The 26,798-nt window shown below is 45.3% G+C and overlaps 1 protein-coding gene across 3 annotated transcripts in view; it reads right to left on the reverse strand.

The window, feature by feature from the left end:
• Positions 1-26,798, reverse strand: part of LOC116979869 (NAD kinase-like) — a 43,038-nt gene that overhangs the window by 1,674 nt on the left and 14,566 nt on the right. Inside the window, exons 3-12 of one of the 3 annotated variants that reach the window (XM_033031771.1) lie at positions 25,679-25,762; positions 24,694-24,823; positions 22,846-22,954; positions 20,744-20,829; positions 18,835-18,937; positions 14,437-14,594; positions 5,604-5,703; positions 4,355-4,512; positions 1,110-1,192; positions 510-675 (exon numbers count right to left, since the gene is read on the reverse strand). In XM_033031771.1, coding sequence (XP_032887662.1) covers positions 516-675; positions 1,110-1,192; positions 4,355-4,512; positions 5,604-5,703; positions 14,437-14,594; positions 18,835-18,937; positions 20,744-20,829; positions 22,846-22,954; positions 24,694-24,823; positions 25,679-25,762 — 1,171 coding nt within the window. In that variant the 3' untranslated portion in view covers positions 510-515. The remainder of the gene's footprint in view (positions 1-509; positions 676-1,109; positions 1,193-4,354; positions 4,513-5,603; positions 5,704-14,436; positions 14,595-18,834; positions 18,938-20,743; positions 20,830-22,845; positions 22,955-24,693; positions 24,824-25,678; positions 25,763-26,798) is intronic. The other 2 variants (XM_033031773.1, XM_033031772.1) reach the window with 2 other exon arrangements.

Genomic DNA, 26,798 nt, shown 5'->3' on the forward strand with positions numbered 1-26,798 from the left:
TCATATGTTCCTATAGTACCTATCTCGTCCGGCAGTGCTTTCCACCGCCTTTTGTGTAAAAAAAGTTACCCCTCAGCTTCCTCTTAAAGCTCTCCTCCCTCACCTTAAACCCATGTCTTCTGATTCTCAATGCCCCTACTCTGGGCAAGATACTCCATGCATTTACCCAACCTATTCATCTCATGATTTTGTACACCTCTAGAAGATCACCCCTCATCCTCCTACGCTCCACGGAATAGAGCCCTAGCCAGCTCAACGTCCCTTATAGCTCAGTCCCGTGAGTCCTGGCAACATCCCCGTAAATCTCTGCATCCTTTCCAGCTTGACGCCATCTTTCCTATAAATGGTGCCCAAAACTGAATACAATACTCTAAATGTGGCCTCACTGACGTCTTATGTAACTGCAGCTCACCGCAGAAGTGTCAGATGTTTTTTTGTGGGGTGGGGGAGGGGAGTGGGGTGGGGCGGTTTGGGGTTAACAGGGAGAGGAGATGGGAATGGACATACACCTTCGACTAACATTCAGTGTCTGAAGAATCCGTGATTTCTTCGAAGCGCGACTGTTTTTTGCGGACGTTCCAATGGAGGCACTCGGCGAGGCTGTCAAACCAGTCGTACACCAGGTCATGGCAACAGATGGATGGCACTGGGTAGCAGGACGTGGTCACCGTGATGCTGCAATGGGAAAGCACAAGACAGTGTTACCGAAGATAAACACAAAGTGCTGGAGTAACTCAGCTGGTCAGGCAGCATCTCTGGTGAATCTCCAAAGATGTGCAGGTTGTTGGTTAATTGGCGTTTTTTTTAAAAAAATGTACATTGTCCCTAGTGTAGAGGATAGTGCTCGTGTACGGGGTGATCGCTGGTCGGCACGGACTTGGGCCGAAGGGAACGTTACCGCGCTGCATCTCTTAAGTCTAAATTCCAGCTCACGCTCACTAATGAGTGCGTCAAGTCATTTTGCAAGAACTCGATTTGTTCTATCATGTACAAATCAACTGCGCAATGAACCTTTCACTTTAGACTCCCACGCACGCACCCCTTCACCGTGGCAGGCAGCACGTTGGTGCGAGGGGAGAGGTCCAGAGCTAGAGCAGTGGGGCACTTGCCTGTCCGCGTGTTGTATCTCCTGCCTGCTCCTGCCATCAAAGGACACCCATGCCATGTTCCTAGTGTCGGGTGACAGCATTATCTTCAGAAAGCAAACACAGACAGTTGGTGAGCTCACTGTTCATTTCAGAGCGACTATGCACAAGTTCATTTACCTATTACATTTATATTTTAGGGATACCGCCCTTCGACCCACTGAGCCACACTGGTTATCCCACTAACACTAGAGGCTATTTTACAGAGGGCCAATTAACCTACAAACCCACAGATCTTTGGGATGTGGAAGGAAACTGGAGCACCTAGAACAAACCCATACAGTCATAGCGAGCACATGCAAACTACACACCCGAGATCAGGATCAGACCCAGGTCTCTGGCACTGTGAGGCAGTGGTTCTACATGAGGCAGTGGTTCTACAGCTGCACCACTGTGCCAAATGTGTTTTTGGAAACACCATTTCTGTGGTGCAGAGTTAAATGAACCGCTGTGAATGGACGCACTCGAAGACAAGACGGCTTCTACAGACATTTCCCTTGTAATCAATGTTCCCTCTCTTCCACAGCCACTGACACACATGCCACCATAGATGCACTGTATAAAGCATGTCAGGTTGCATCACAGCTTGGTTTGGCAACAGCTCTGCCCAAAACCACAAGAAATTGCAGAGATGTAGATGTAGCCATGACACAGACCAGACTCCCCTTCATCTGAACTTCACGCTGCCCCAGGAATGTAGCTAACATAATCAAAGACTTGTGTAGGAAGGAACTGCAACTGCTGGTTTAAACCGAAGATAGACACAAAATGCTGGAGTAATTCAGCTGGACAAAAGAGAAAAATAGGTGACGTTTTGGGTCGAGACCCTTCTTCAGACTGAGAGTCAGGGGAAAGGAAAACGAGAGATATAGACAGTGATGTAGAGAGATATAGAACAAATGAATTAAAGATATGCAAAAAAGTAACAATGATAAAGGAAAGATTTGCTAGGCGAGAACAAGAAGCTGGTGCGACTTGGGTCGAGGAGGGATGGTGAGAGAATGAATGCAGGAGTTACTTGAAATTAGAGAAATCAATATTCATACCACTGGGCTGTAAGCTGCCCAAGCGAAATATGAGATGCTGTTTCTCCAATGTGCGTTTAGCCTCAATCTAACAATAGAGGAGGCCGAGGACAGAAAGGTCAGAGTTGGAATAAGAAGGGAAATTAAAGTGTTAGGCAGCCGGGAGATCAGGTAGGTCCAGGCGGACTGAACACAGGTGTTCAGCGAAACGATTGCCCAGTCTACGTTTGGATATCTTTTTTGCATATCTTTCATTCATTTGTTCAAATATCTCTCTACATCACCATCTATATCTCTTATTGTGTACCGACCCCACTCAAAACGTCATCCATTCGCTCCAGTGATGCTGCCTGTCCCGCTGAGTTACTTCAGCATTTTGTGTCTATAATCGAAGACTTGACCCACCCTAGTCTTTCCTCCTTCTCCCTCTCCGTCTGGCAGAAAATACAGAAACTTGAAAGAGTGCACCACCAGATTCCATGTTTAAGAAAGAACTGCAGATGCTGGAGAAATCGAAGGTAGATGCTGGAGAAACTCACCGGGTGAGGCAGCATCTATGGAGCGAATGAATAGATGACGTTTTGGGTTGAGACCCTTCTTCAGACTGATGTGGGGGTGGGGGGAGGGCGGGAAGAAGAAAGGAAGAGGTGTTTCTGTGGGAGAACTGGGAAGGGGAGGGGAAGGAGGGAGAAAGCAAGGACTACCTGAAATTGGAGGTCAATGTTCATACCGCTGGGTGTAAACTACCCAAGCGAAATATATGGTGCTGCTCCTCCAATAGGACTCTATCCCCTACTCCCAATTCCTCCGTCTACGCCGCAACTGCACCCAGGATGAGGTGTTCCAAACCAGGGCATCAGATGTCCTCATTCTTTAGGGAATGGGGGTTCCCCTCTTCGACTATAGATGAGGCTCTCACCAGGGTCTCCTCTATATCCCGTAGCTCCACTCTCACTCCCCATTCCCCCACTCGTAACAAGGACAGAGTCCCCCTTGTCCTCACATTGCACCCAACCAGCTGTCATATACATCAGATAATCCTTCGACATTTTCACCGCCACCAACGGGATCCCACCACTGGCCACATCTTCCCAACTCCTCCCCTTTCAACTTTCCACAGAAACTGCTCCCTCCGTAACTCCCTGACCAATTTGTCATTTCCCACCCAAACCACCCCCTCCCCTCGTACTTTGCCCTGCAACCGCTTTACCTCCCCCCTCGACTCCATCCAAAGATACAAGCAGTCTTTCCAGGTGAGGTAGAGGTTCACCTGCACCTCCTCCAACCTCATCTATTGCATCCGCTGTTCTAGGTGCCAACAGCTTTACATCGGTGAGACCAAGCGCAGGCTTGGCTATTGCTTCGCCCAACACCTCCGCACAGTGCGCATTAACCAACCTGATCTCCCGGTGGCTCAGCACTTCAACTCCCCCTCCCATTCCGAATCTGACCTTTCTGTCCTGGGCCTCCTATATGGCCAGAGTGAGTCCCACTGCAAATTGGAGGAGCAGCACCTCATATTTAATTTGGGTATTTTACACCCCAGCGGTATGAACATTGACTTCTCCAATTTCAGGTAGTCCTTGCTTTCTCCCTCCTTCTCCTCCCCTTCCCAACTCTCCCACAGCCCAATGTCTCTGCCTCTTCCTTTCTTCTCCTCCCCTCCCCCCACATCAGTCTGAAGAAGAGTCTCAACCCAAAACGTCACCTATTCCTTCGCTCCGTAGATACTACCTCAGCCGCTGAGTTTCTCCACCATTTTTGTCTACCAACAGACTCAAGAACAGTTTCTTCTCCTCTGTTATCAGGCTTCTGAAAGCTCCTTCCATAAGCAGGGTAATGTCCGATTCACATCTATCCCGTTGTTCTCCTAGCCTGCTATCATGATTCTACAAATCTCCCCTCGTGATTCTATATCATATGCAAGCCTCCCTTCATGATTTTGTATAGTTTTACACATGATTTTATCTTTTACAAACCCCTCACAATTTTATGTTGTTCCACAAATCTCCCCTCAGGATTTTATATAATCTACAAGTCACCCCTCATGATTTTATATCGTTCTACAAATCTCTCCTCAATCTTGTACACTCGAAGGAAAAAGACCCAGCCTCTCCTTATAACAAGGCCCCCAAGTCTCAGAGGGTACTGCAGTCCCCATAAACCGATCGTAAACCTGCTCACCTTCAGTTCCATTCCAGCAGGCACCACGATGGGTCGGAAGGAAAGGGAGTGGGGGCAGATAGGGGTGATCATGATGGCCGGGACATTGGGGTGCATCATAGAGGCACCTGCCGCTGCAGCGTACGCTGTGCTCCCTGTCGGGGTGGACACAATCACACCTGAAAAACAACAAGCAAACATTCTCCGTTTATTTAGGCCGTAACACACTAGTGATTGCCAGGAAAGAGACCGGCAAGAACCTGGAACACAAGGAACTGCGGATGTTGGAATCGTGAACAAAATACAAAGTGCTGGAGGAACTCAGTGAGTCAGACAGCATCTACAGAGGGAACGGACAAACATAGGATCCTTCTTCAAATGGAAATTATGGGTCTTGGGGAGGGGAGATGGAGCCCCTCTGGTGCGTACACTTTTCCCCTCCTCATTACACTCATCATCTCCCAAACCTGAGCCCATAATGTTCTCTTTCCTCTTTCCCATAAATAGAGAATGGGGGGGTTGGCGTATTCAGATACAATATCCGTATGCCGATTTTCTGTAATACAAATCCGCATCATCTGTGCTTGGGTCAAGAAACAAGAGGTGAGATTAGACACGCAGTGTTAGAGTAACAACAGTCAGGCAGCGTCTCTGGAGAACATGGATAGTTCTAGATCGGGCGTGTTTTCAGCGGTGAAATAATGTGTATATTTCCTCCCTTCCCTTCCTTCACCTCCCACCCCCCCGATGGTGATGTGAAGCCTCATTACTACTGCGCTAATCTGCAATCTGTTGCTATAGATGTGGAAACCAAATCACTTCATCCAAGGGGGTTTCATACATCACTAGCATCAGGGCCAACGGATGCCCCCAAAAAAATCGTTTTAACACATTTATAACTGGCACAAGAACAAATGATCTATTACTATAGTCATACTGCATGGAAACAGGCCCTTCGGCCCAACTCAACCATGCCGACCAAGAAGCTGCATCTAAGCTAGTCCCATTTGGTCCATATCCTGAACCTTTCCTAACCATGTACCTGTCCAAGTGTGTTTATAGACCCTGCTTCAACTACCTTCTCTGGTAGCTCGTACCATATATCCACCACTGACTGAGTGAAGAAGTTGCCCCTCAGGTCTGTTTTAAATCTTACCCCTCCCACCTTAAACCTACATCCTCTGGTTCTCGATTCCTCTACCCTGGATAAAAGACTCTGTGCATTCACCCTGCCTGTCCCCCTTTATGATTGTACTATCATTCATCTTACCATCACCCTGGACAGATGTGATGAGTCGCCCATCCAAGTACAGATCCACATTGGAGAGGTATGAAGAAGGACCTCGATCCACCACCAGTTCATTCAGCACCTGGAACAAAGCCCGATCAGACCAGTTAGTGACCGCTGGAATGGCACATGTTGTTCTCAGCTCAATGACAGCGGCACAGCATATCATGTACTTCACAACTTGTAACAAGCATTAGTTCTTTTTATCCCCCTTGTATCAATAATGCCCATTCGCTTCAGGTGGCCAAATGAAAACCAGTAGTGAGGGAGGCAAATGCAATGTTAGCTTTTATTTTGAGAGGACTAGAATATAAAAACAGGGATGTAATGCTGAGGCTTTATGGCACTGGTCAGACCGCATTTGGAGTATTTCAAGCAGTATTTCAAGCTATGAGCAGTTTTGGGCCCCATATTTGAGTAAGGATGTGCTGCCGTTGGAGAGGATCCAGAGGAGGTTTACGAGAATTATCTCGTAATTCTCGTAATTCTAGGAATTATTAGGTTAATATATGATGAGCATTTGACAGCACCGGGCCTGTACTCGCTGGTGTTTAAAAAGATGAGCGGGGACCTCATTGAAAGCTATGAATAGTGAAAGGCCTGGATAGAGTGGATGTGGAAAGGATGTTTCCACTAGTGGGAGAATCTAGAACCAGGGGACGTAGCCTCAGAATAAAAGGATGTTCCTTTAGAAAGGAGATAAGGAGGATTTTTATTAGTCAGAAAGTGGTGAATCTGTGGAATTAATTGCCACCAATGGCTGTGGAAGCCAAGTCAATGGATGTTTTTAAGGCGGAGATTGCCAGATTCTTGATTAGTAAGGGTGTCAGGGGTTATGGGGAGAAGGCAGGAGAATGTGATTGAAAGGGAAAAATAGATCATCCATGATTGATTGGCAGAGCAGTTTGATGGGCCAAATTACCTAATTCTGCTCATATAACTTATGTAACTAGCACGAGTTGTTTTTATCCCCCTTGTATGCCTATTCACTTCAGATGGCAAAATAAAAATTTGAAAATCACCTTGGTTCTTCCCTTCAGTGAGAATATTACAAGAGAAACAGTCCAAATCTATATGAACACAGAAGACAAGGACATGCAGCAGCAGTCAAGTGATTCAAATTCATTGGCATTTTGTAAGGGATGAAAGCAAAGTGGGACACAGTGGTGTAGCTGGTAAAGCTTCTACCTCAGCCCCAGCAGCCTGAGTTCAATTCTATCTTTTGGTGCCGTCGGTGCAGAGTTTGTACATTCTACTTGTGACTGTGTGGCTTCCACACCACTCCTGCCCTCCACCCCCCACTCCAAGTACTCTGGGTTCCTCCCACATCCCAAGTATGCAAAAGGATCAAATCAACCACTGTATTTTTCCCCTAGTCTGTCAGTGAGGGGTAGATTCTGTGGCGAGTTAACATAGAACAGTACGGCATAGGAACAGGCCCTTCGGCCCACAATGCCTGTGCCAGACATGGTGCCAAGACCAACTCTAATCTCAATGATTCAATGGCAGTTTATTGGCAAATGTACCCAAGTACATTCTTTTTTTGCGTGCAGTTCAGTGACAACCTTGCTATACATTAGGCACAATCATACCAAGTACAAGAGAGTAAAATAGTAGACCACACTGAGTCAGTACACCAGAGTCACTATATTATAGGCTTCAGGTCCAAAATTAAAATAAATAAATTAGTCTTAACTTGGCCATAAAGGCCATTTATCTGTCTTTTCACTGTACCTCAATACACGACAATAATAAATCCAAGCCAGAAAAATCTCTCTATACAAATCAAGTCTGAAGAAGGGACCTGACCCGAAAAGTCACCTAACCATGTTCTCCAGAGATGCCTGACCCGCTGAGTTACTGTAGCACTTAGTGTTCTTTTTTCTACATTAAATTGGTTAGTTATTATACAGACCACAGAACAACAGGTTAAGTTGAAAGCTTTGCCTGACATCAGTTTTATACAGTTTATGAAATACAGTAGCTTTATCAGTAACTTTATCTTTTTCAAAGATGTTGTTTAACTGAAATAAAAACAGGCAATGCTGGAAACATTCAGCGGGTTATGCAATGGTGACGGAAAGTTTGCGGCCCAAGACCCTTTGTCAGACTTGTATAACGGTGACTAGTCAAAGTGAAAGTAACTTTAAAATGCAAGTTTAAATGCTCATAGTTTACATTTTCAATACGAGTCCACTATATTTTAAAATTACAACTTCACCTTTGCCCTCCAAGCCTAAACAGGTACACAAATAGAAAATGCTGGAAATACTCATCAAATCGGGCAACATCTGTGGAAGGAGAAACAGTTAATATTACCCATCCGGGACCCTTCGCCCTATTTAGTTTGCAGTAGCATATTTTAGTTTGCAGTAGCATAGAAGACAGGGCGAGCATGGGAAGAACAAAAAGAGATATGTCTGATAGGGCAAGTCCCAATGGATCAATGGTCACTCAACCCCATAGCAGAAGCCTCCACGTCACGGGGCTGGAAACTGGAAGTATCCTGAGCTAATTCTGCTACCACCATCATCTATTGCAAGTGATGGCTTCCACTGATTGTCGCCGGAAGCTTGCATCCTTTTCAGGACGGACGATGACAGCGAGGTCAACATTTGTAACAAGATGGACACAAAAAGAAGAAGAAGAACGGTCACTTGCAGTTACCGATGCGCAAAGCTTTTTTGTCTATTGAATGTGCTGTAAATTGTGAGGATGTGAGATATGCCCTGTAGACCAGGCTAAAGCCAAGAAATACCGAGCCAAGATGATGCATGACACAAAAGGCTAATTCTGATAACCCTCAAAAACCATCAGGGTCTTGAACACTACAAAACCCCAACTATACCCTATTATGGAACTGGTGCGCTGCAATGAAGAGAACTATATTCTGCACTCGGTATCTTCCCCTTTGCGACTTCTATTGTTTAACTTGGTTGTATTTTTGTACAGTATTATATGTTCTGCTTGGGTAATATGGAAAACAAAGATTATCACTGTACCTCAGTACACATGCCCATGTCCCAGTGCAATTCTTACTCGTACTCGAGTATGATTGTGCTTATGTATAGTGAGATTTTAATGAATTGTATGCAAAAAGAGAATTTCACTACACGTGACAACAAAGTACCATTGAAGAGGAGGGGATGGAGACAAAGAACTGCAGATGCTGATTAATAGACAAAAGGACACAAAGTGCCGGAGTAACTCAGTGGATTAGGCAGCATCTCTAGAGAACATGGATAGGTGACGATTCGAGTTGAGACCCTTCTTCAGACTGGATAGGCGACGCTTCAGGTCAGGACCCTTCTTCTGAAGAAGGGTCTCAACCATAATGTCACCTACCCATGTTCTCCATAGATGCTGCGTGACCAGCACTTTGTATCTTTTTGATGGAGAATGTGTGTCTGGTGTCTCTAAACCTAGATAAAGATCTCCTTTAGCAGCCTGAAACAGCGGTGAGAGCAGCTAGACTAAGTTACTGCTTTGGAGTGCCACTTCCCATATATAGTGCAGCTACACTATATATGGGAAGGGACATACACCAGCACAAAATGTGCAGGAAAGAACTGCAGATGCTGGTTTAAATTAAAGATCGACACAAAATGCTGGAGTAACTCAGCAGGACAGGCAGCATCTCTGGAGAGAAGGAATGGGTGACGTTTCGGATCGAGACCCTTCCTCACACCAGCACAATGTTGACCAACAGCAATCCAAGTGCTGGTGACGCATTGTAAGTGCAGCAAAGCCATTACACTAGCGCCATCTACTGTCTCAGAGGTTGGATTCAGAGACATGATTCACCGCTCTATTTCCTCCTAGATTTCTGTACTCGATTGGACACAAAATGCTGGAGTAACTCAGCGGGTCACGCAGCATCTCTGGAGAGCATGGATAGTGATGTTTCGGGGAAGAACCCTTCTTTAGACTGATTATGGGGGTGGGGAGGAGAAAGCTGGGAGAGGCAGGATAAAGTGTGGCAGGCAATCACATAAGGCAAACGGTTGGAGCAAAGGCCAGTTGGTAAGGGAACTCGAGGTAAAGGAGCCATTAGGAGGTAGTGACCATAATCTGATAAGTTTTAATCTACAATGTGTGAGGGAGAAGGGTAAATCGGAGCTGTCGGTATTACAGTTGAGCAAAGGAGACTATGGAGCCATGAGCGAGGAGTTGGCCCAAAGTTGACTGGAAAGATACCCTAGCAGGGATGACAGTGAAACAACAATGGCAGGTATTTCTGGGAATAATACAGAAGGTGCAGGATCGGTTCATTCCAAAGAGGAAGAAAGATTCCAAGGGGAGTAAGGGGCAACCGTGGCTGACTAGGGAAGTCAGGGAGAGTATAAAAATAAAAGAGAAGAAATATAACATAGCAAAGATAAGCGGGAAGCCAGAGAATTGGGTCACTTTTAAAGAGCAACAGCAGATAACTAAAAGGGCAATGCGGGGAGAAAAGATGAGGTACAAAGGTAAGCTAGCCAAGAATATAAAGTAGGATAGTAAAAGCTTCTTTAGGTATGTGAAGAGGAAAAAAACTAGTTACAGCCAAAGTTGGACCCTTGAAGAATGAAAAAGGTGAATTTATTATGGGGAACATGGAAATGGCAGACGAGTTGAACAGGTTCTTTGGATCCATTTTCACTAAGGAGGACACAAACAATCCTCTTGATGTACTAGTGGCCAGAGGATCTGGGGTAACGGAGGAACTGACGGAGATTCACATTAGGCAGGAAATGGTGTTGGATAGACCGATGGGACAGAAGGCTGATAAATCCCCAGGGCCTGATGGTCTGCATCTCAGGGTACTTAAGTGGCTCTAGAAATCGTGGATGCATTGGTGATCATTTTCCAATGTTCTATAGATTCAGGATTAGTTCCTGTGGATTGGAGGGTCGCTAATGTTATCTCACTCTTTAAGAAGGGCGGCAGAGAGAAAGCAGGGAATTATAGACCAGTTAGCCTGACCAAACTGTCCTATTTTAACCTCTCTTTGAGCACGATGAAATGGATTGAGTCATATATGGTACAGAGAGAACAATGTGTTAGAGTGCATAACAGTAAATCTGCAACTTCTAAAAACCCTCTTGGAGTACCTCAAGGTTCAATCTTGGGACCGTTATTATTCAGTCTGTACATTAATGATTTACCAAGTAGCTGTCCATCAAATATGACTTGCCAGATGTATGCTGACGATGCAGTTGTGTATGTACATGCCAAAAGCAGATATCAAGCTGCACACGACCTATCAGCTGCTATGATTAATGTGTCAAACTGGTTGCAGTTTTCTGAATTGCATCTAAATTTGTCAAAAAGGCAAGTACAGATGCAGATCCGGATGTGTTTGTTCATGGAACAAAACTTAAAATTGTAAAGGAGTTTAAATATTTAGGAATCGTGATTGACTCACAGCTCGGTTTTAAACAACAGGTAAAAAGAACAGTGAATTTAATTAAATTAAATTTGTCCAATTTTAGATATATTAGGAATAATTTAACTACTGATTCGGCTAAATTATATTTTAATGCTATGATTATGCCATACATGACCTACGGTATAACGACTTGGTCATTGGCATGTAAGTCCACGATAAAGCCTGTTGAAATTGCTTACAAACAAGCCTTAAAAACTCTTGATAAAAAGCCCAGAATGTACCATCACTGCAGCATCCTTAAAAAAGTTGATCTGCTAAGCTGGGAAAATGTAATAAATTATTCGGACTCAATTTTAGTTTATAAAATCATCCATGGACTAGCCCCACCTCCGTTAAAATAATTTATAAAGAAGAACATAAATAGGTCGACAAGAGCAGCATCCAGGGGTGATTGTGTTTTCCCGTTTAAGAAAAGTGTATTTGGCCAGACAGTATTTTCCTATAGAGCGTCGCATACCTGGAACGCGATCCCCTGCTTCATACGGGATCTGCCAACCATCACCACATTTACAAAACAACTCAAAAAATGGTTACTGGAAAATCAAACCTGTATTCATAATCAACCGTAATATAATCATCTGGCAGTCTTTTATTGTTACTTTTTAACTTTATTGTCTGTTTTGTTATGTTTTTTGTTTGTATTTTGTTTTGATTCCTTTCTTATGGATTGAATGTGTTGTGATGTGTTAACCTGGTTTACCAGAGGGACCACAGATGGAAATTAGCCTATAGCTATAATCTTGCATATTGCATGCAAATGTTTATAAATATGCACTGTCCTTAATAAAAAACAACAACTAACTAACATCGGTGGTGGGGAAGATGCTGGAGTCAATAATAAAAGATGAAATAGCGGCACATTTGGATCGCAGTAGCAGGATCTGTCCGAGTCAGCATGGATTTACGAAGGGGAAATCATGCCCGACTTCTGGAATTTTTTGAGGATTTAACCAGGATAATGGACAAGGGAGAGCCAGTGGATATAGTGTACCTGGACTCTCAGAAAGCATTTGATAAGGTTCCACATAGGAGATTAGTGGACAAAATTAGAGCACATGGTATTGGGGGTAGGGTGCTGACATGGATAGAAAATTGGTTGGCAGACAGGAAACAGAGGGTTGGAATTAACAGGTCCCTTTCAGAATGGCAGGCAGTAACTAGTGGGGTACCACAAGGCTCGGTGCTGGGACAGCAGCTATTTACAATTTATATTAATGATTTGGATGAAGGGATTAAAAGTAACATTAGCAAATTTGCAGATGTTACTCCAACACTTTGTGTCCTTTTGTGTAAACATGCTTCTGCAGCTACTTATTTCTATGACGTTTTTGATCCTTTTACGAACAAAGAGGTGGAAGAGATGAAAGAGGGGCAGGCACACAAATGTTTTCCCTGCCCACGTTTTAATATTAAATTAGTTTTCTCTCTTGTTCCAACATCAACTATCAATTATGTAACATCTTTAAGATACCCCAAAGCACGGAATCATTATTATAAGTTCAAAGATTAGAGCACTAGAAGAAATTTCCAATTCTGGGTTTATACCCGCACAATATACAAAGTCACAAGTTAAGTTGAAGTTATTAGGATATTGAAAGCATGATGGAATCTCCCACAACTCTTGGAAATTAAGATGTCTGGAGTCATAGAGTAATACAGCACAGAAACAAGCCTTCTGCCCAACTTGCCCACGCTGACTAAGCTATCCCAACTGTGTTTGGTCCATATCCCTCAAAACCTCTCCCATCTGGGGGGGGGGGGGGGGGGGGGAGTGAGGCGGGGAGAGTGAGGGGGAGTTGTACCGCTCTAGCAGCTCTACCGCTGCACCACCCATTTTAATCCAAAACCTTAGTTAGGAAGCAATCCACATAACCCTCGCTGTTCCTCCAGCGAGAGTAAATGGTGGCTCTGATTGTGCCCTCACAATGCATCGACTTTAAGAACTCCCAAAGGCCTGCTGGCCCGGCTTGCCTGCCACGGAAATGGGATCCCCGCCTGGAGTGGGAGCTTCATCCGACTCTTTGCTCCCACTCACCCACGTGGACTGGGAACCGGAGAGGGCAGCGACGGCATCGGACGCTGGACAAAGGGCTGGTAAGAAGAACCGGGGTGGGTCTTACTTTCCACGCCCTGGATGTCGGCTGCGGGAGGCACCCCCTGGTGCGATAGGCGGAAAGTGGTCTGGCTAGGAACAAAGGTTTGCGGGACGATCCGGACGGAGGCAACGGGTCTTTATTGACGGCTGTAGTTGGGACTTTGAAAACCAGAGGACTCTTGCATATGACCTCAGTGGGCTGTTTCTATGCATTCGGTACTTGATCGGATTGTACTTATTATGGCAATAATCTTACTGATATGCAAAATAGAATTTCACAGTATCAAGGTACAAGTGATAAGAAAGAACCATTGAACCATTGCTTGGTGACTGCCACATAAATCCATGTGCCAACACACGACGAGAGCACAGATTCAGAGTCAGGCAGCAGCAGGCACACTCTTCATGCCAGTGAGTCTGCACCAACCATCAACCCATTTACTAATCCAGAAGGGTCCTGTCCTGAATCCATGTTCTCCAGAGGTGTTGTCTGACCCGCCGAGTTACACCAGCGCTTTGTGTCTTTATTTTACACTAATCCTGCACTTCTTTCACTCTCCTCTCATTCCCAGATTCTACCACTTACCCCCCACACACACACTAGGGGCGAACTACTGCGGCCAGTTGACCTACCAGCCCACGTCCCTGGAATTGGGGAGGAAACCAGAGCAACCAAAGAAAACCCATTGAGAACATACATACTGCAAGCAAACAGCACCGGAGGTCAGGATCGAACTTGGGTCACAATGGCTGCAAGGCAGAAACTCTACCAACTACGCCCAGACTGTTTTGCCCAATCTAACATATCTGTGGAGCAAAAATAGACACCAAGTGCTGGGGAAACTCAGCGGGTCAGACAGCATCTCTGGAGAACAAAGGATGGGTGACATTTCAGTTCGGGGGCCCCTTCTTCAGACTGAAAGTAGGAGCTAGGGGGTGGGTGGCGAAGACCAGGAGGCTTTTCACCCTCCTCCTCCACCCCCACCTTTCAGTCTGAAGAAGGGTCCCGACACGAAACATCACCTATCCCTTTTCTCCGGAGATGCTGCCTGACCCGCTGAGTTACTCCAGCACTTTGTGTCTGTCTATCTTTGGTATATACCATCATCTGCAGTTCTTTGTTAATACCTTTGGAGCAATTATCTTTGTAGGGTTTCTGTTCTCACTACAATTTGGTGTAAATTCAACAGCTTTTAATGCCCAATTACTGACCCTGGCCTCCCTTTTCCTTCCCACGCCCTGTTACGAACAGGAGTTTGCAGAGGGACCTCTAGTCATTGTGCACATACATGTATTTGCATGAAGGCCTTTTGTGTCTCGTTGTTAATATGACTCTGTGGGACCAGTCCGTTATCCTCCACTTGGTAATTCCTCTCTGGCTCTGCTGTTTTTAAAGCCTTAACCACCTTCACCTTCAGACGACTCCTCAGAATTATCCTGGCATCTCCTGCTCAAAGACAAGGTTCCAAGTTAAGTTCCATTCACTTCAGAGTTCTGCTGTTCATCAGTCTACTACCTGTAAAATAGCAAGACAGGCACTAATCAGGTAACAACTAGCCTGCTTACGGCACCGACCCATCACAATATTCCTCCTCTTCTTAATTCAACCCGGCCAATAGGTCACAGTGCAAGAAGAATACCCCAGGGCCAACACTTGCCTTTCCAGAGTGCACTCGACTTATTTGCAGAGTACCATGAAATGCTTTTGGATACTTTTAATCCATTAAGCCTTTGTCCTCTCTTGGTTGCCTCACAATGAAGTTGCCAAAAGGACACAAAGTGTAACGCAGCGGTTCAGGCAGCATCCCTGGAAAAATGTGGCTTTGGGTCGGGACCCTTCTTCTGAGTTTGATGGTGTCCCACCCCGAAATGTCACCTATCCATGTTCTCCAGAGATGCTGCCTGACCTGCTAAGTTACTCCAGCGCTTTGTGTCCTTTTGTTTAAACTAGCATCTGCAGTTCCTTCCTTGTTTCTACTGAAGTTGCCAACTTTCTCTCAAGACCCCAACTTTTAAACTCCTTACATTATCAGCATTCAAGTTTAGAGATGCAGCATGGAAACAGGCCCTTCGGCCCTCTCTGTCCATGCCAACCATTGATTACCCGTTCACACTAGTTCTGTGTTATCCCACTTTCTCGTCCACTCCTTACATATCGGAGACAATTTACAGTGGCCAATTAAACTACAAACCCCCTTGTCTTTGTGATGTCGGAAGAAACCAGAGCACCCATAAGAAACCCATGTGGTCACAGTGAGAACATGTGAACTGCTTACAGATAGCAGCTGAGGTCAGGATAAAACATGGGTCATTGGTGCTGAGGCTGCAGCTTCACCAAGATCTTGAATACTATATCACATCAGGGATCAAATAGGACAATAAATCAAGGGCCCTTCGGGCCACAATGTCTGTGCCCAACATGATGTTGTTAAACTAATCCCCTCAGCTTGCATGTGATCTATATTCCTCCATTCTCCATATCCATGTGCATCCAAAAGCCTCTTAAATGTCACTATCTTACCTGCCTCCGCCACCATCCCTGGCAGCGCATTCCAGGTGCCCACCGCCCTCTGTGTGGAAAAATACCAGCCCCATACCTCTCCTTTAAACTTTGCCCATCACACCATCAAGCTATGTCCTCTAATCTTTGACATTCTACCCTATCTATGCTTTTCATAATTTTATATCAGGTCTCTCCCAAACCTCCGACCTCCCAGAGAAACCAATCCAAGTTTGTCCAATCCAAGATATAATAATGCAGCAAGCAGAACAATTTAGGTAAGATTTTCCAGTTTACATGACTGATTTGGAAAAAACAGATTTTGTAGTTGGCAATCCTTTGGTCCAGCAAATGTGAACAAATGAAATGAAATCCACTTCCCAATGAGGAACTAAGATATCCAGCTTTTATGTTCTCCCTGCAGTAATACTGCCCGAGGTGACTTAGCACTGTCATAAACAATGGTTATAAAATAGTAGATGTAGGTGATTTAGTTTTTGAACTTGATCCCTATTCAATCAGCTATCGGGTCAATGAATGACTCAAATACCAAAACAAAAGGCTTCAAACATTCTTTTGGTCAAGGCATCAATGAAAAGCCATTGGCCAGGGAAGGCTCAGACACTTTCTCCTTCCTTGGTCCAGGTGTAGGGAGTCCAACAATCCCAACATTAGAATATACGTTAGAGAACAAATGCCGCAAAAAATTGGGGAGTTGAAGACGTAACCCAGTCCATCACACAGACCAGACTCCCCACCATTGAATTCACGCTGCCTCGAAAAAGCAGCCAACATAATCAAAGTCTTGTCCCACCCCCACCCTGGCCATTCTTCATTTTCCCAGAAGGTATAGAAGCTTGAAAGAGTGGATCACCAGACTCAGGAAGAGCTTCTTCCCCTCTGTTATCAGGCTTCAGAACAGTCCTGCCTTAAGCTAAGATACTGTCCGATTCACCATCTACCTTATTGAGGCCATTGGACTTTACCGGTGAGCTACAACACTGAGAGTTATATTCTTCACTCTACATCTTGCCCTTTGCTTTATCTGTTGTAGTTTGGTTTCATTGCATTTATGTATAGTATTATCTGATTTGACTGGATAGAATGCAAAACAAAGCTTTTATATTTGTTATAGGTCATTGGAGCAGAATTAGGCCATGTGGCCCATCAAGTCTACTCCACCATTCAATCATCACTGATCTATCTTTTCCTTGTATTCACTGGAGTTTAGAAGGATGAGGGGAGATCTTATAGAAACATAAAATTATAAAAGGACTGATAGAAACATAAAATTATAAAAGGACTGGACAAGCTAGATGCAGGAAAAATGTTTCCAATGTTGGATGAGTCCAGAACCAGGGGCCACAGTCTTAGAATAAAGAGGAGGTCATTTAAGGCTGAGGTGAGAAAAAACTTTTTCACCCAGAGTTGTGAATTTATGGAATTCCCTGCCACAGAGGGCAGTGGAGGCCAAATCACTGGATGGATTTAAGAGAGAGTTAGATAGAGCTCTAGGGGCTAGTGGAGTCGAGGGATATGGGGAGAAGGCAGGCACGGGTTATTGTTAGGAGACGATCAGTCATGATCACAATGAATGGCGGTGCTGGCTCGAAGGGCCGAATGGCCTCCTCCTGCACCTATTTTCTATGTTTCCTCTCAACCCCTTTCTCCTGGCTTCTCCGTTGTGACGTTGGCCACCTTTACTAATTAAGAGCCTGTCAATCTCCGCTTTAAAAATACCCAATGACGGCCTCCACAGCCGTCTGTGGCAGTGAATGCCACAAATTCACCTCCCCTCTGAATAAATAAATTCCTACTCATTTCATTCCTAAACCTATGCCCATTTATTGTCAGGCTATGCCCTCTGGTCCTAGTTACCCCTAGTGGAAAAATTATTTATACACCCACTCTATCCAGGCCTTTCACTATTCGATAACAATTAGGTCACCCCTCATACAATTAGGTCACCCCTGCACACAACAATAATATAACCCAAACTATGACCCTGCTTCCTTGCTTGAATTAAAAATAGAAAAATAGAACTTTGACTTGAAACATTAACTCAATTTTGCTTTACGCCTGACTTGCTGAATTTTTTTCAGGATTTCTGTTTCTAAATTTATAGCATCTGCTTACAACAAATTTTAATTCAAATTCCTTGCCCATAGAGGTCAAGTTCAAACTTGCCTGCGTGGGACAGTTCCAGCTGAGACAAATATCTATATCACATAATATACAGAAAAGTGTTGGAAATATTTAACAGGACAGTTCAGGTGAAGGGTCATAACTAGCCATAGGCGTGTAAGCTTTAGAGATACGGCACAGAAATAGGCCCTTTGGCCCATCGAGTCCGTGCTGACCAGCGATCACCCCATATATAAGCACTTTCCTACACACTAGGGAAAATTTATAATTTTATTGGAGTCAATTAACCTACAAACTTTGCTGGGGAGTGTGGGAGGAAACCAGACCACCCGGATAAACCCACGCGGTCACAGGGAAAACGTGTAAACTCCATACAGGCCGCACACATAGTCAGGACCCAACCTGGATCTCCGGCGCTGTAGGGCAGCAATGCTACCACTGTGCCACTGTGCCGTACCAATGTGCAGGGCCCAAGATAATCACTCAGCCTGCACACTTGGTGATCTTAACACATCTCAAATTGCTCCTGTAATAACCACAATTTTAGCCAAGGGGTTTGTCTGTCAGCAATCTAAGTCCAATCCAAGCCCACTTGGGCATAAGGTTTTGCTATGTGAGAATTCTGTATTTTTTTAATTGAAAGATTACAGCTCGTAAACAGGACTTTCAGCTGATCTAATCCATGCCCACCATCGCTCACCTGTTCACATTAGTTCTATGTTTTCACACTTTTGCATCAACTCCCAACACTTTAGGGGCAATTTAACGCGGTCAATTAACTTACAAACCAGCATCTCTTGAGGATGTGAGGAGGAGAATGGAATACTCGGAGGAAACCTACGCAGTCGCAGGGAGAACGTGGAAACTCCGCATAGGCAGCACCCGAGGTCATCATCGAACCCGGATCTCTGGTGCTGTGAGGCAGCAGCTCTACCAGCCGCTCCTAAGAATACTTCTGTCAGAAGTTCATTTCAAGTTCTTTATTAAAAGCCAACAGTTCTCCGTGCAGACAGCAAAATAATCCATAGCATTTTGCTCCTACCTTCAATCACTTTGGTCACTTCTGTTCTGTAGGACTCAAACTTAAACGGAGTAAGAAAACCCAGCGAGCCAAGGTGGAACGCCATTACAGGAGGGACGCTGGTCTGAAAAGAAACCACAGCACTTTAACCATAGAACTGACCTGCTGAAACCGAACCATCGAAGGGTAATGGTCCCTACTTTTGTATGTGACCCATGAAGCAAGTCCAAACAGGAAGCATCACAGAAGAGCATTAAGTGTAACTAAACAAGCTCCCAACAAGCAGGTCAACATTGAACACTGATACACCCAATCCAATTCAGAGAAGATTTCTCTCAGTAAAGCTTGGGAAGAACAAGCAAGTTTAGATCGAAAAAGGAACTCGGTCTGTTGGAGACAAATTAATATTTAATTAGCAATAGTTAGCAAACATTTCTACCAGTCCATCACTCAGACCAGACTCCATCTTCACTTTGCGCTGCCTCGGGAAAACTGGCAAAATAATCAAAGAACCATAAACCTGTCCCACCCCGGTCATTCTTTTTTCTCCCCGCGCCCGTCTGGCAGACGGTACAGAAGCTTGAAAGCACACAGAAACTGCTTTTTCCCTTCAATTATCATATTTCTGAACAGTCCTTCCATAAACAAGGGTACCGTCCGATTCATCTCTACTACATTGCGGACATGGGACGCGGTCTATGGAACTGATGCACTAGTTTCTTTGTTCCATTGTTGGTGCTTAAGACAATTAAATACTTCACCTGCTCCTAGCCCAGTGCTGTGCCTAAATTCATACTCAATTGCAAGGAACCCTAGACTGCTCTAATTTTTCTCCAAGGAGGTTCCCCAGGTGCAGTCTGCCATAGAGCTGGTTCAGTAGACATAGATTAAAGTTGAGCTTTGTGCAATGATGCAAGTGCTGGATGTCATAGACTCGAGTCATCTTTTATCCTGGAATCTTTGCCTCTGGTTGGGTTTGTGGTGCAAGGTGTTGCAGTTGGCCACAATTGTGAGAGTTTGGATCACTGTACGGTCAGTAATCAGAACGCATTGTCTGCCCCTTTCTTAAATTTGAGCCTTCTAAATAATTATCTAGTATTGCAACAGTGTTTTTAAAATCAAAAGATGCAGCAAAACCTCCAGAAAGAGCTGCATCATGTATGTTATTTCTTGTGGGGAAAATGTTGAAATGATAAACAGAAACCTGGGCAGCACATTGGTGCAGCTGGTAGAGCCGCTGCCTCACAGTGACCCAGGTTCGATCTTGACCTCGGGTGCTGCCTGTGTAGAGTTTGCACTTTCTTCTTTGACCACATGGATTTCCTCCGGGTGTTCCGATTTCTTCCCACATCACAAAGACGTGGTTTATAGGTTAATTGGCCTCTGTAAATTACCCCTAATGTCTGGAGAGAGGATTCAAAATTGCGATAACAAAGAACAAGTGAGAACGGGTCATCGATGGTCGGCATGGACAGTGGGCCGAAGAGCCTGGATAGAGTGGATGTGGAGTGGATATTTCCACTAGTGAGTCCAGCAGCATAAGGTAGACACAAAATGCTGGAGTAACTCAGCGGGACAGGCAGCATCTCTGGAGAGAAGGAATGTGTGACGTTTCGGGTCGAGACCTTCTTCAGACTAGGACCAGAGTCCATAGCCTCAGGATAAAAGGACGGACCTTTAGAAAGGAGATGAGAAGAAATGTCTTTAGTCAGAGGGTGGTGAATATGTGGAATTCAATTAGGACACCCCTGCACCTCAGTACACACAACAATAATAAATCCCAAACTATGACCCTGCTTCCTTGCTTGAAATAAAAATAGAATAGATTAGCCATGATTGAATGGCGGCGTGGACTGGATGGGCTGAATGGCCTAATTCTGCTCCTATTCCATATGAACTTTCCATGCTGTATCTCTAAAACATTACATACCTGGAAGAGTGAGGAAGCATACAGCAATGTGCCATCACCACCAAGACAAATGATGAGGTCTATGTAGCCAGACAACTCGTCGTAACCTGAGATTAAAAGAAAATGCATCAATCTATTCTGCTGTGAATTGATCACACATTGATCACTTTCAGAAAAATAGTGCAAATATCTGAATAATCAGTTGGTCATCAGCCAAGGCTGTTTTCAGATCAGATTCAGATTCAGATTCAACTTTAATTGTCATTGTCCGTGTACAGTACAGAGACAACAAAATGCATTTAGCATCTCCCTGGAAGAGCGACATAGCATATGATTTGAATAAATATTTACATTAGCATATATACAGAGATAGTGTTTTACCTGTGGGGGGGGGGGGGTGATTGGCAGTCACCGAGGTACGTTGTTGAGTAGAGTGACAGCCGCCGGGAAGAAGCTGTTCCTGGACCTGCTGGTCCGGCAACGGAGAGACCTGTAGCGCCTCCCGGATGGTAGGAGGGTAAACAGTCCATGGTTGGGGTGAGAGCAGTCCTTGGCGATGCTGAGCGCCCTCCGCAGACAACGCTTGCTTTGGACAGACTCAATGGAGGGGAGCGAGGAACCGGTGATGCGTTGGGCAATTTTCACCACCCTCTGCAATGCCTTCCGGTCGGAGACAGAGCAGTTGCCATACCATACTGTGATACAGGTGGTAAGGATGCTCTCGATGGTGCAGCGGTAGAAGTTCACCAGGATCTGAGGAGACAGATGGGACCTTCTTCAGTCTCCTCAGGAATAAGAGACGCTGGTGAGCCTTCTTGATCAGAGTTGAGGTATTGTGGGTCCAAGAGAGGTCATCGGAGATGTTAACACCCAGGAACCTGAAGCTAGAAACACGTTCCACCTCCGTCCCGTTAATGTGGATGGGTGTGTGCGTGCCGCCCCTGGACTTCCTGAAGTTTACAATGAGCTCCTTGGTCTTCTTGGAGTTAAGGGCCAGGTTGTTGTCAGCGCACCATGCTGCCAAGTACTGGACCTCCTCCCTGTAGGCCGACTCACCGTTGTTGCTGATGAGGCCAATCACCGTTGTATCATCTGCATACTTGATGATGGTGTTAGTACCATGTACAGGTGTGCAGTCATAGGTGAAGAGGGAGTAGAGGAGGGGGCTCAGCACACAGCCCTGTGGAACGCCGGTGTTCAGGGTGAGGGTTGAAGAGGTGTGCTTGTCTAACCTAACAGACTGTGGTCTGTTGGTTAGAAAGTCCAGTATCCAGTTGCAGAGGGAGGGATCGATGCCCAGGTTACCGAGTTTGATGATCAGTTTAGATGGTATAATGGTGTTGAATGCTGAGCTGTAATCGATGAACAGCATTCTTACGTAAGTGTCTCTGTTGTCGAGGTGGGAGAGGGCGGAGTGAAGTGCCGTTGAGATGGCATCCTCCGTACTCCTGTTCTTGCGGTAGGCAAACTGATAGGGATCCAGTGTGGGGGGTAGGCAGCTTTTGAGGTGTGCCAGGACCAGCCTCTCGAAGCACTTGGTGATGATGGGGGTAAGTGCAACTGGGCGGAAGTCGTTGAGGCTTGCCGCAGTGGAGTGTTTTGGCACTGGCACGATGGAGGTGGTTTTAAGGCACGTGGGGACAACTGCTTGGGCAAGTGACAGGTTGAAGATGTCAGTCCAGAAGTCTGTCAGCTGCGCAGCACAGGCCCTGAGCACGCGCCCGGGGATGCCGTCAGGGCCAGCAGCCTTACGTGCATTAGTCCTACTCAGTGCCACGTATACGTCGTAGGGGGTGAGTGTGAGGGGTTGGTGATCGGCAGGGAGCACAGCCTTGATGGCTGTCTCTAGATTGTCCCTGTCGAAGACCAGATCATTCCATAGGTCACATATCTCGCACCAATTCACACAGATTTTACAAGAAAATGCAAGTCCTTGTGTGGTCGGTGGGGGGAAGAATACACATGAACTGCAACAATTCAAGATGGTCACCATAATGGTGCACAAGGACTGGCAGTAAAGACCGACCAAAACCCAGATCCAGGAACAAATTATAATTTAAATTGATACTTTTGCTCTTCAAACAAATCGACACAATGATAGTACCCCATACCCACCATCTCACCTTCGCGGAAGGGGCTAAGTTGCTGCCTGATGCGCTCAAAGTCTGTGTCTTTAGCAAGCGCTGTGTCATCTACCACCTTCTTCTCCACAAACACAACCAAGTTCTTCTCCTGGATAAAATTTAAAAAGTGGGGCAAAGAGAAAAAAAAGAGTATGTTTCTTTAGAGTTAAGAGTGTTTTATTGTCATATGTCCAAAACAGAACAATGAAATTCTTACTTGCAGCATCATATCAGGATATGTAAACACAGTACTCTATAAACAATACAATAAACCTTGTTCCTCAGTCCGCTGCTAACATGCAGGGAACATTTACGAGGACGTTGCAAGGACTCGAAGGCTTGAGCTACGGGGAGAGGTTGGGCAGCTAAGGACTTTATTCTTGGAGTGCAGGACGCTGATGAGAATTAACATGTGGGGAATAGATAAGGTGCAAGCTCAGCATCTTTTTCCCAGGGTAAGGGATTCAAGAACTGGAGGGCATAGGTTTAAGGACAGAGGGGAAACCTTTAATAGAAGCTGTGGTACAACTTTTTCCGTGGGTATATGGAACGTGGGTATATGGAGCTGTCCGAGGTAGTTGAGGCAGGTACTATAATTTGGGACAGATACATAGATAGGAAAGGTTTGAGAGGGATATGGGCCCAATACAAGTAAATGCTACAAACTTAGATAGGTCATCTTGGACGGTGTGGACAGGTTGGGTTGAAGGGCTTCCGTGCTCAACGACTGACTCTAAGACATCTTTAAATTCCATTTTCAGGATCTGGTCTTCACTGGCAAAGCCCAATAGAGCCCCCATCCCTCATTGCTCTCGAGAAGAAGGCAAACCACCTTGAGCTGCTGCAGTTTTTCCAGTGAAAGTCCTTCTAGCAAGTACCCAGTCTGAAGAAGGGTCCCAACCCAAAACATCACCTACCCATGTCAACCAGAGATGTTGCCTGACCCGTTGGGTTACTCCAGCACTTTATGTTCTACACAAGGTTCTAGCATTTGCAGTTCCTTGTGTCGAGGAAGCCCCCAGATCGATACTCAGCAACAATGCAGGGAAATTTCCATATCTGGATGCACAAAACCTGGAGAACCAATAAGTAAGGGAGCTCTTGTACCAGCGACCCTTGTCTTTCCTGGCAGGTTGCTGATTTGGAATGGTCTCCAGCCACTCCCACAACCAGGACCACATGTCTTGTCCACATTGTCTAACCCAGCATCCTCTGCACTCCATGAATCAACCTCTGCCATTACTGCCATGTACAGCATCTCATATTTTGCTTGGGCAGCTTCCCAAACCAACGGTATGAACATTGATTTCTCCAATTTCAAATAACTCCTGCATTCCCTCTCCCCCCCTCTTCCACCCCTCCCCCACCATTAGACGTTGCATCAGTTCCACTGTTCGCATCCTTGCATCCCTCTCGTTAGCACATCTTCCCCAGCCAACAATGAGCCATTAGGGACTCCACCTTTCCTGAGGTCATCTGTAGCCAGCCCTGATTTGTTCTGGCCTTTTCTCCCCTCCAGTTCCGCCCCTCACCCACCCCGACCTTTATCTTTCAGTCTGAAGGGTACAGACTCGAAACGTCAACAATTTATTTTCTCCAGTGATGCTGCCTGACCCGCTGAGTTACTCCAGCATTTTGTGTCTATCTTCGGTATAAACCAGCATCTGCAGTTCCTTCCTACACATATTCAAACATCAGTTTAATTGCGTACATCAAGACTTGTTCCACTCCTCAATCACCAATACTCTTTGCCCTCCTACGGCAAATTACTAGACAGCCTAAAAGCGAAATATCTGCTACGAGGCATAAAACTACACAGAGATTGCGCAGTAATACGTGTTGCTTCACCTCAATGAGAAAAGTGCACAGCTCCTTGAATGGTTCGAGAAGGGCTTCATCCTTGACTTTTTTGATGACCAGTACATTCGTTGGGGGTTTGGCCCAGATCAATCTTTGACTAGTTGGATCCTGAATTTGCCTGAATAAATAAGAAATGAAAATGTACAAGTAGAGCATATATTCCTGCACATTATAACCCAGGGGTAACAACTTTTCTTTAATGGTGAGGTAACAAGAGGGGTCGAGTATAGGAGCAAAGTGGTCCTTCTGCAGTTGTACAGAGCCCTAGTGAGACAACACCTGGAGTATTGTGTGCAGTTTTGGTCCCCTAATTTGAGAAAGGACATTCTTGCTATTGAGGGAGTGCAGCTTAGGTTTACAAGGTTAATTCCCGGGATGGCGGGACTGTCATATGCTGAGAGAATGGAGCGGCTGGGCTTGTACACTCTGGAGTTTAGAAGGATGAGAGGATATCTTATTGAACCATATAAGATTGTTAAGGGTTTGTACACGCTAGAGGCAGGAAACATGTTCCTGATGTTGGGGGAGTCCAGAATTAGGGGCCACAGTTTAAGAATAAGGGGTAAGCCATTTAGAACGGAGAGGAGGCAACACTTTTTCTCACAGAGAGTTGTGAGTCTGTGGAATTCTCTGCCTCAGCGGTGGAGGCAGGTTCTCTGGATGCTTTCAAGAGACAGCTAGATAGGGCTCTTAAAGATAACGGAGTCAGGGGATAAGGGGAGAAGGCAGGAATGAGGTACTGATTGGGGGATGATCAGCAATGATCACATTGAATGGCGGTGCTGGCTCGAAGGGCCGAATGGCCTACTCCTGCACCTATTGTCTATTGTCTATTGTGATTTTCAATCAATGCTTCCGTCTTCTGAAGGAACTCTTTCAGCAACATCCTCATACTACTTTTCATATTTAATAAAACAATTGCTATTTCCACTTCAAAGTCAGCTTGGGGAAGGAAAATATGCTTTCTACTTACACAATACTCGTGGAGTTCTGCAAAATGGAGGCTTTGGGTCCAAAGTGTGTATCAGGTGATGGGCCATGAAGGAAATGTGCATGTCTGAAAGAAGAGAATATAGTTTTCTCACTACATTTCTTGCCTTCTCCACCAACCCTTCCTCCTTCCCACACGCAAGAACAGGTTTGAAAAAAAAACAGGGTTCCACATTCATTACAGCATCTAATGCTCCAGTGATCTGTATCCAGTAACTTCAACCCAGTCATTATGCTCCATTTTGGTTTGCTCCCTCATCTCAATATATTGACATATCCCTCGATGCCTTTCTTTGATTACTTACCTGGATTCTCAAAATTAAGGAACAGCACAGTGGTGGAGCTGCCTCACAGTGCCAGATACCCGATCACGGGTGCTGCCTGTTCTCCCTGTGACTGCGTGAGTTTCCTTGAGTTTCCTCCCACATCCCAAAGACATGCGGGTTTGTAGGTGAATCGGCCTTTGCAGGTAGGTCCTAGTGTGTAGGGCGGGGATATGAATTTGAAATAACAGAACTAGTGTGAACGGGTGATTGTCCGCATGAATTTGTTGTGCTGAAGGATCAGTTTCCATGCTATTTCTTTCAATCAATCTATAAACTCGTCATTAAAAATCACAGCCAATTGCGACAAGCTCCATAGTCTAACCTCTCCAGATGAAAACAAATGCTCCTGAATAATTTACAAGGAAAACCAATTACCATTTATATAGCAGCTCCTAAAATAATGTATTCACACACTGTCATATTTAGAAGTACAGCAAATCCTCATTTTAACGAACTCCGTTATATAGGATTTTGGTTATAGCGGATGGACTTGCCAATGCCTCCTGCACCGCCTTCCCAGCCGCTTGCATCCCTGCCTTCTGACACCACCCCTGGCTTGCAAGATGCACCAGTTAACCCTTCTTCACCCACTACATGATCCGGTTATTGTGGCTGTTAATGCGGCTCATGTCAGACCTCGGGAGACAGTGCTTTCTTCAGGCCACCACCAACTACAGGACGCGCTGAGCCACCGTAGGGTTCTCTCCCCTCTCACCAGCTGCTGCTTCTTCCTGCTGCCCGTCACTGTCCGTTTAGCTTCTATCTCCCACCCCCACC

This window comes from Amblyraja radiata, chromosome 13 (assembly GCF_010909765.2).
Source record: "Amblyraja radiata isolate CabotCenter1 chromosome 13, sAmbRad1.1.pri, whole genome shotgun sequence".
In the NCBI taxonomy this organism is placed as follows: domain Eukaryota; kingdom Metazoa; phylum Chordata; class Chondrichthyes; order Rajiformes; family Rajidae; genus Amblyraja; species Amblyraja radiata.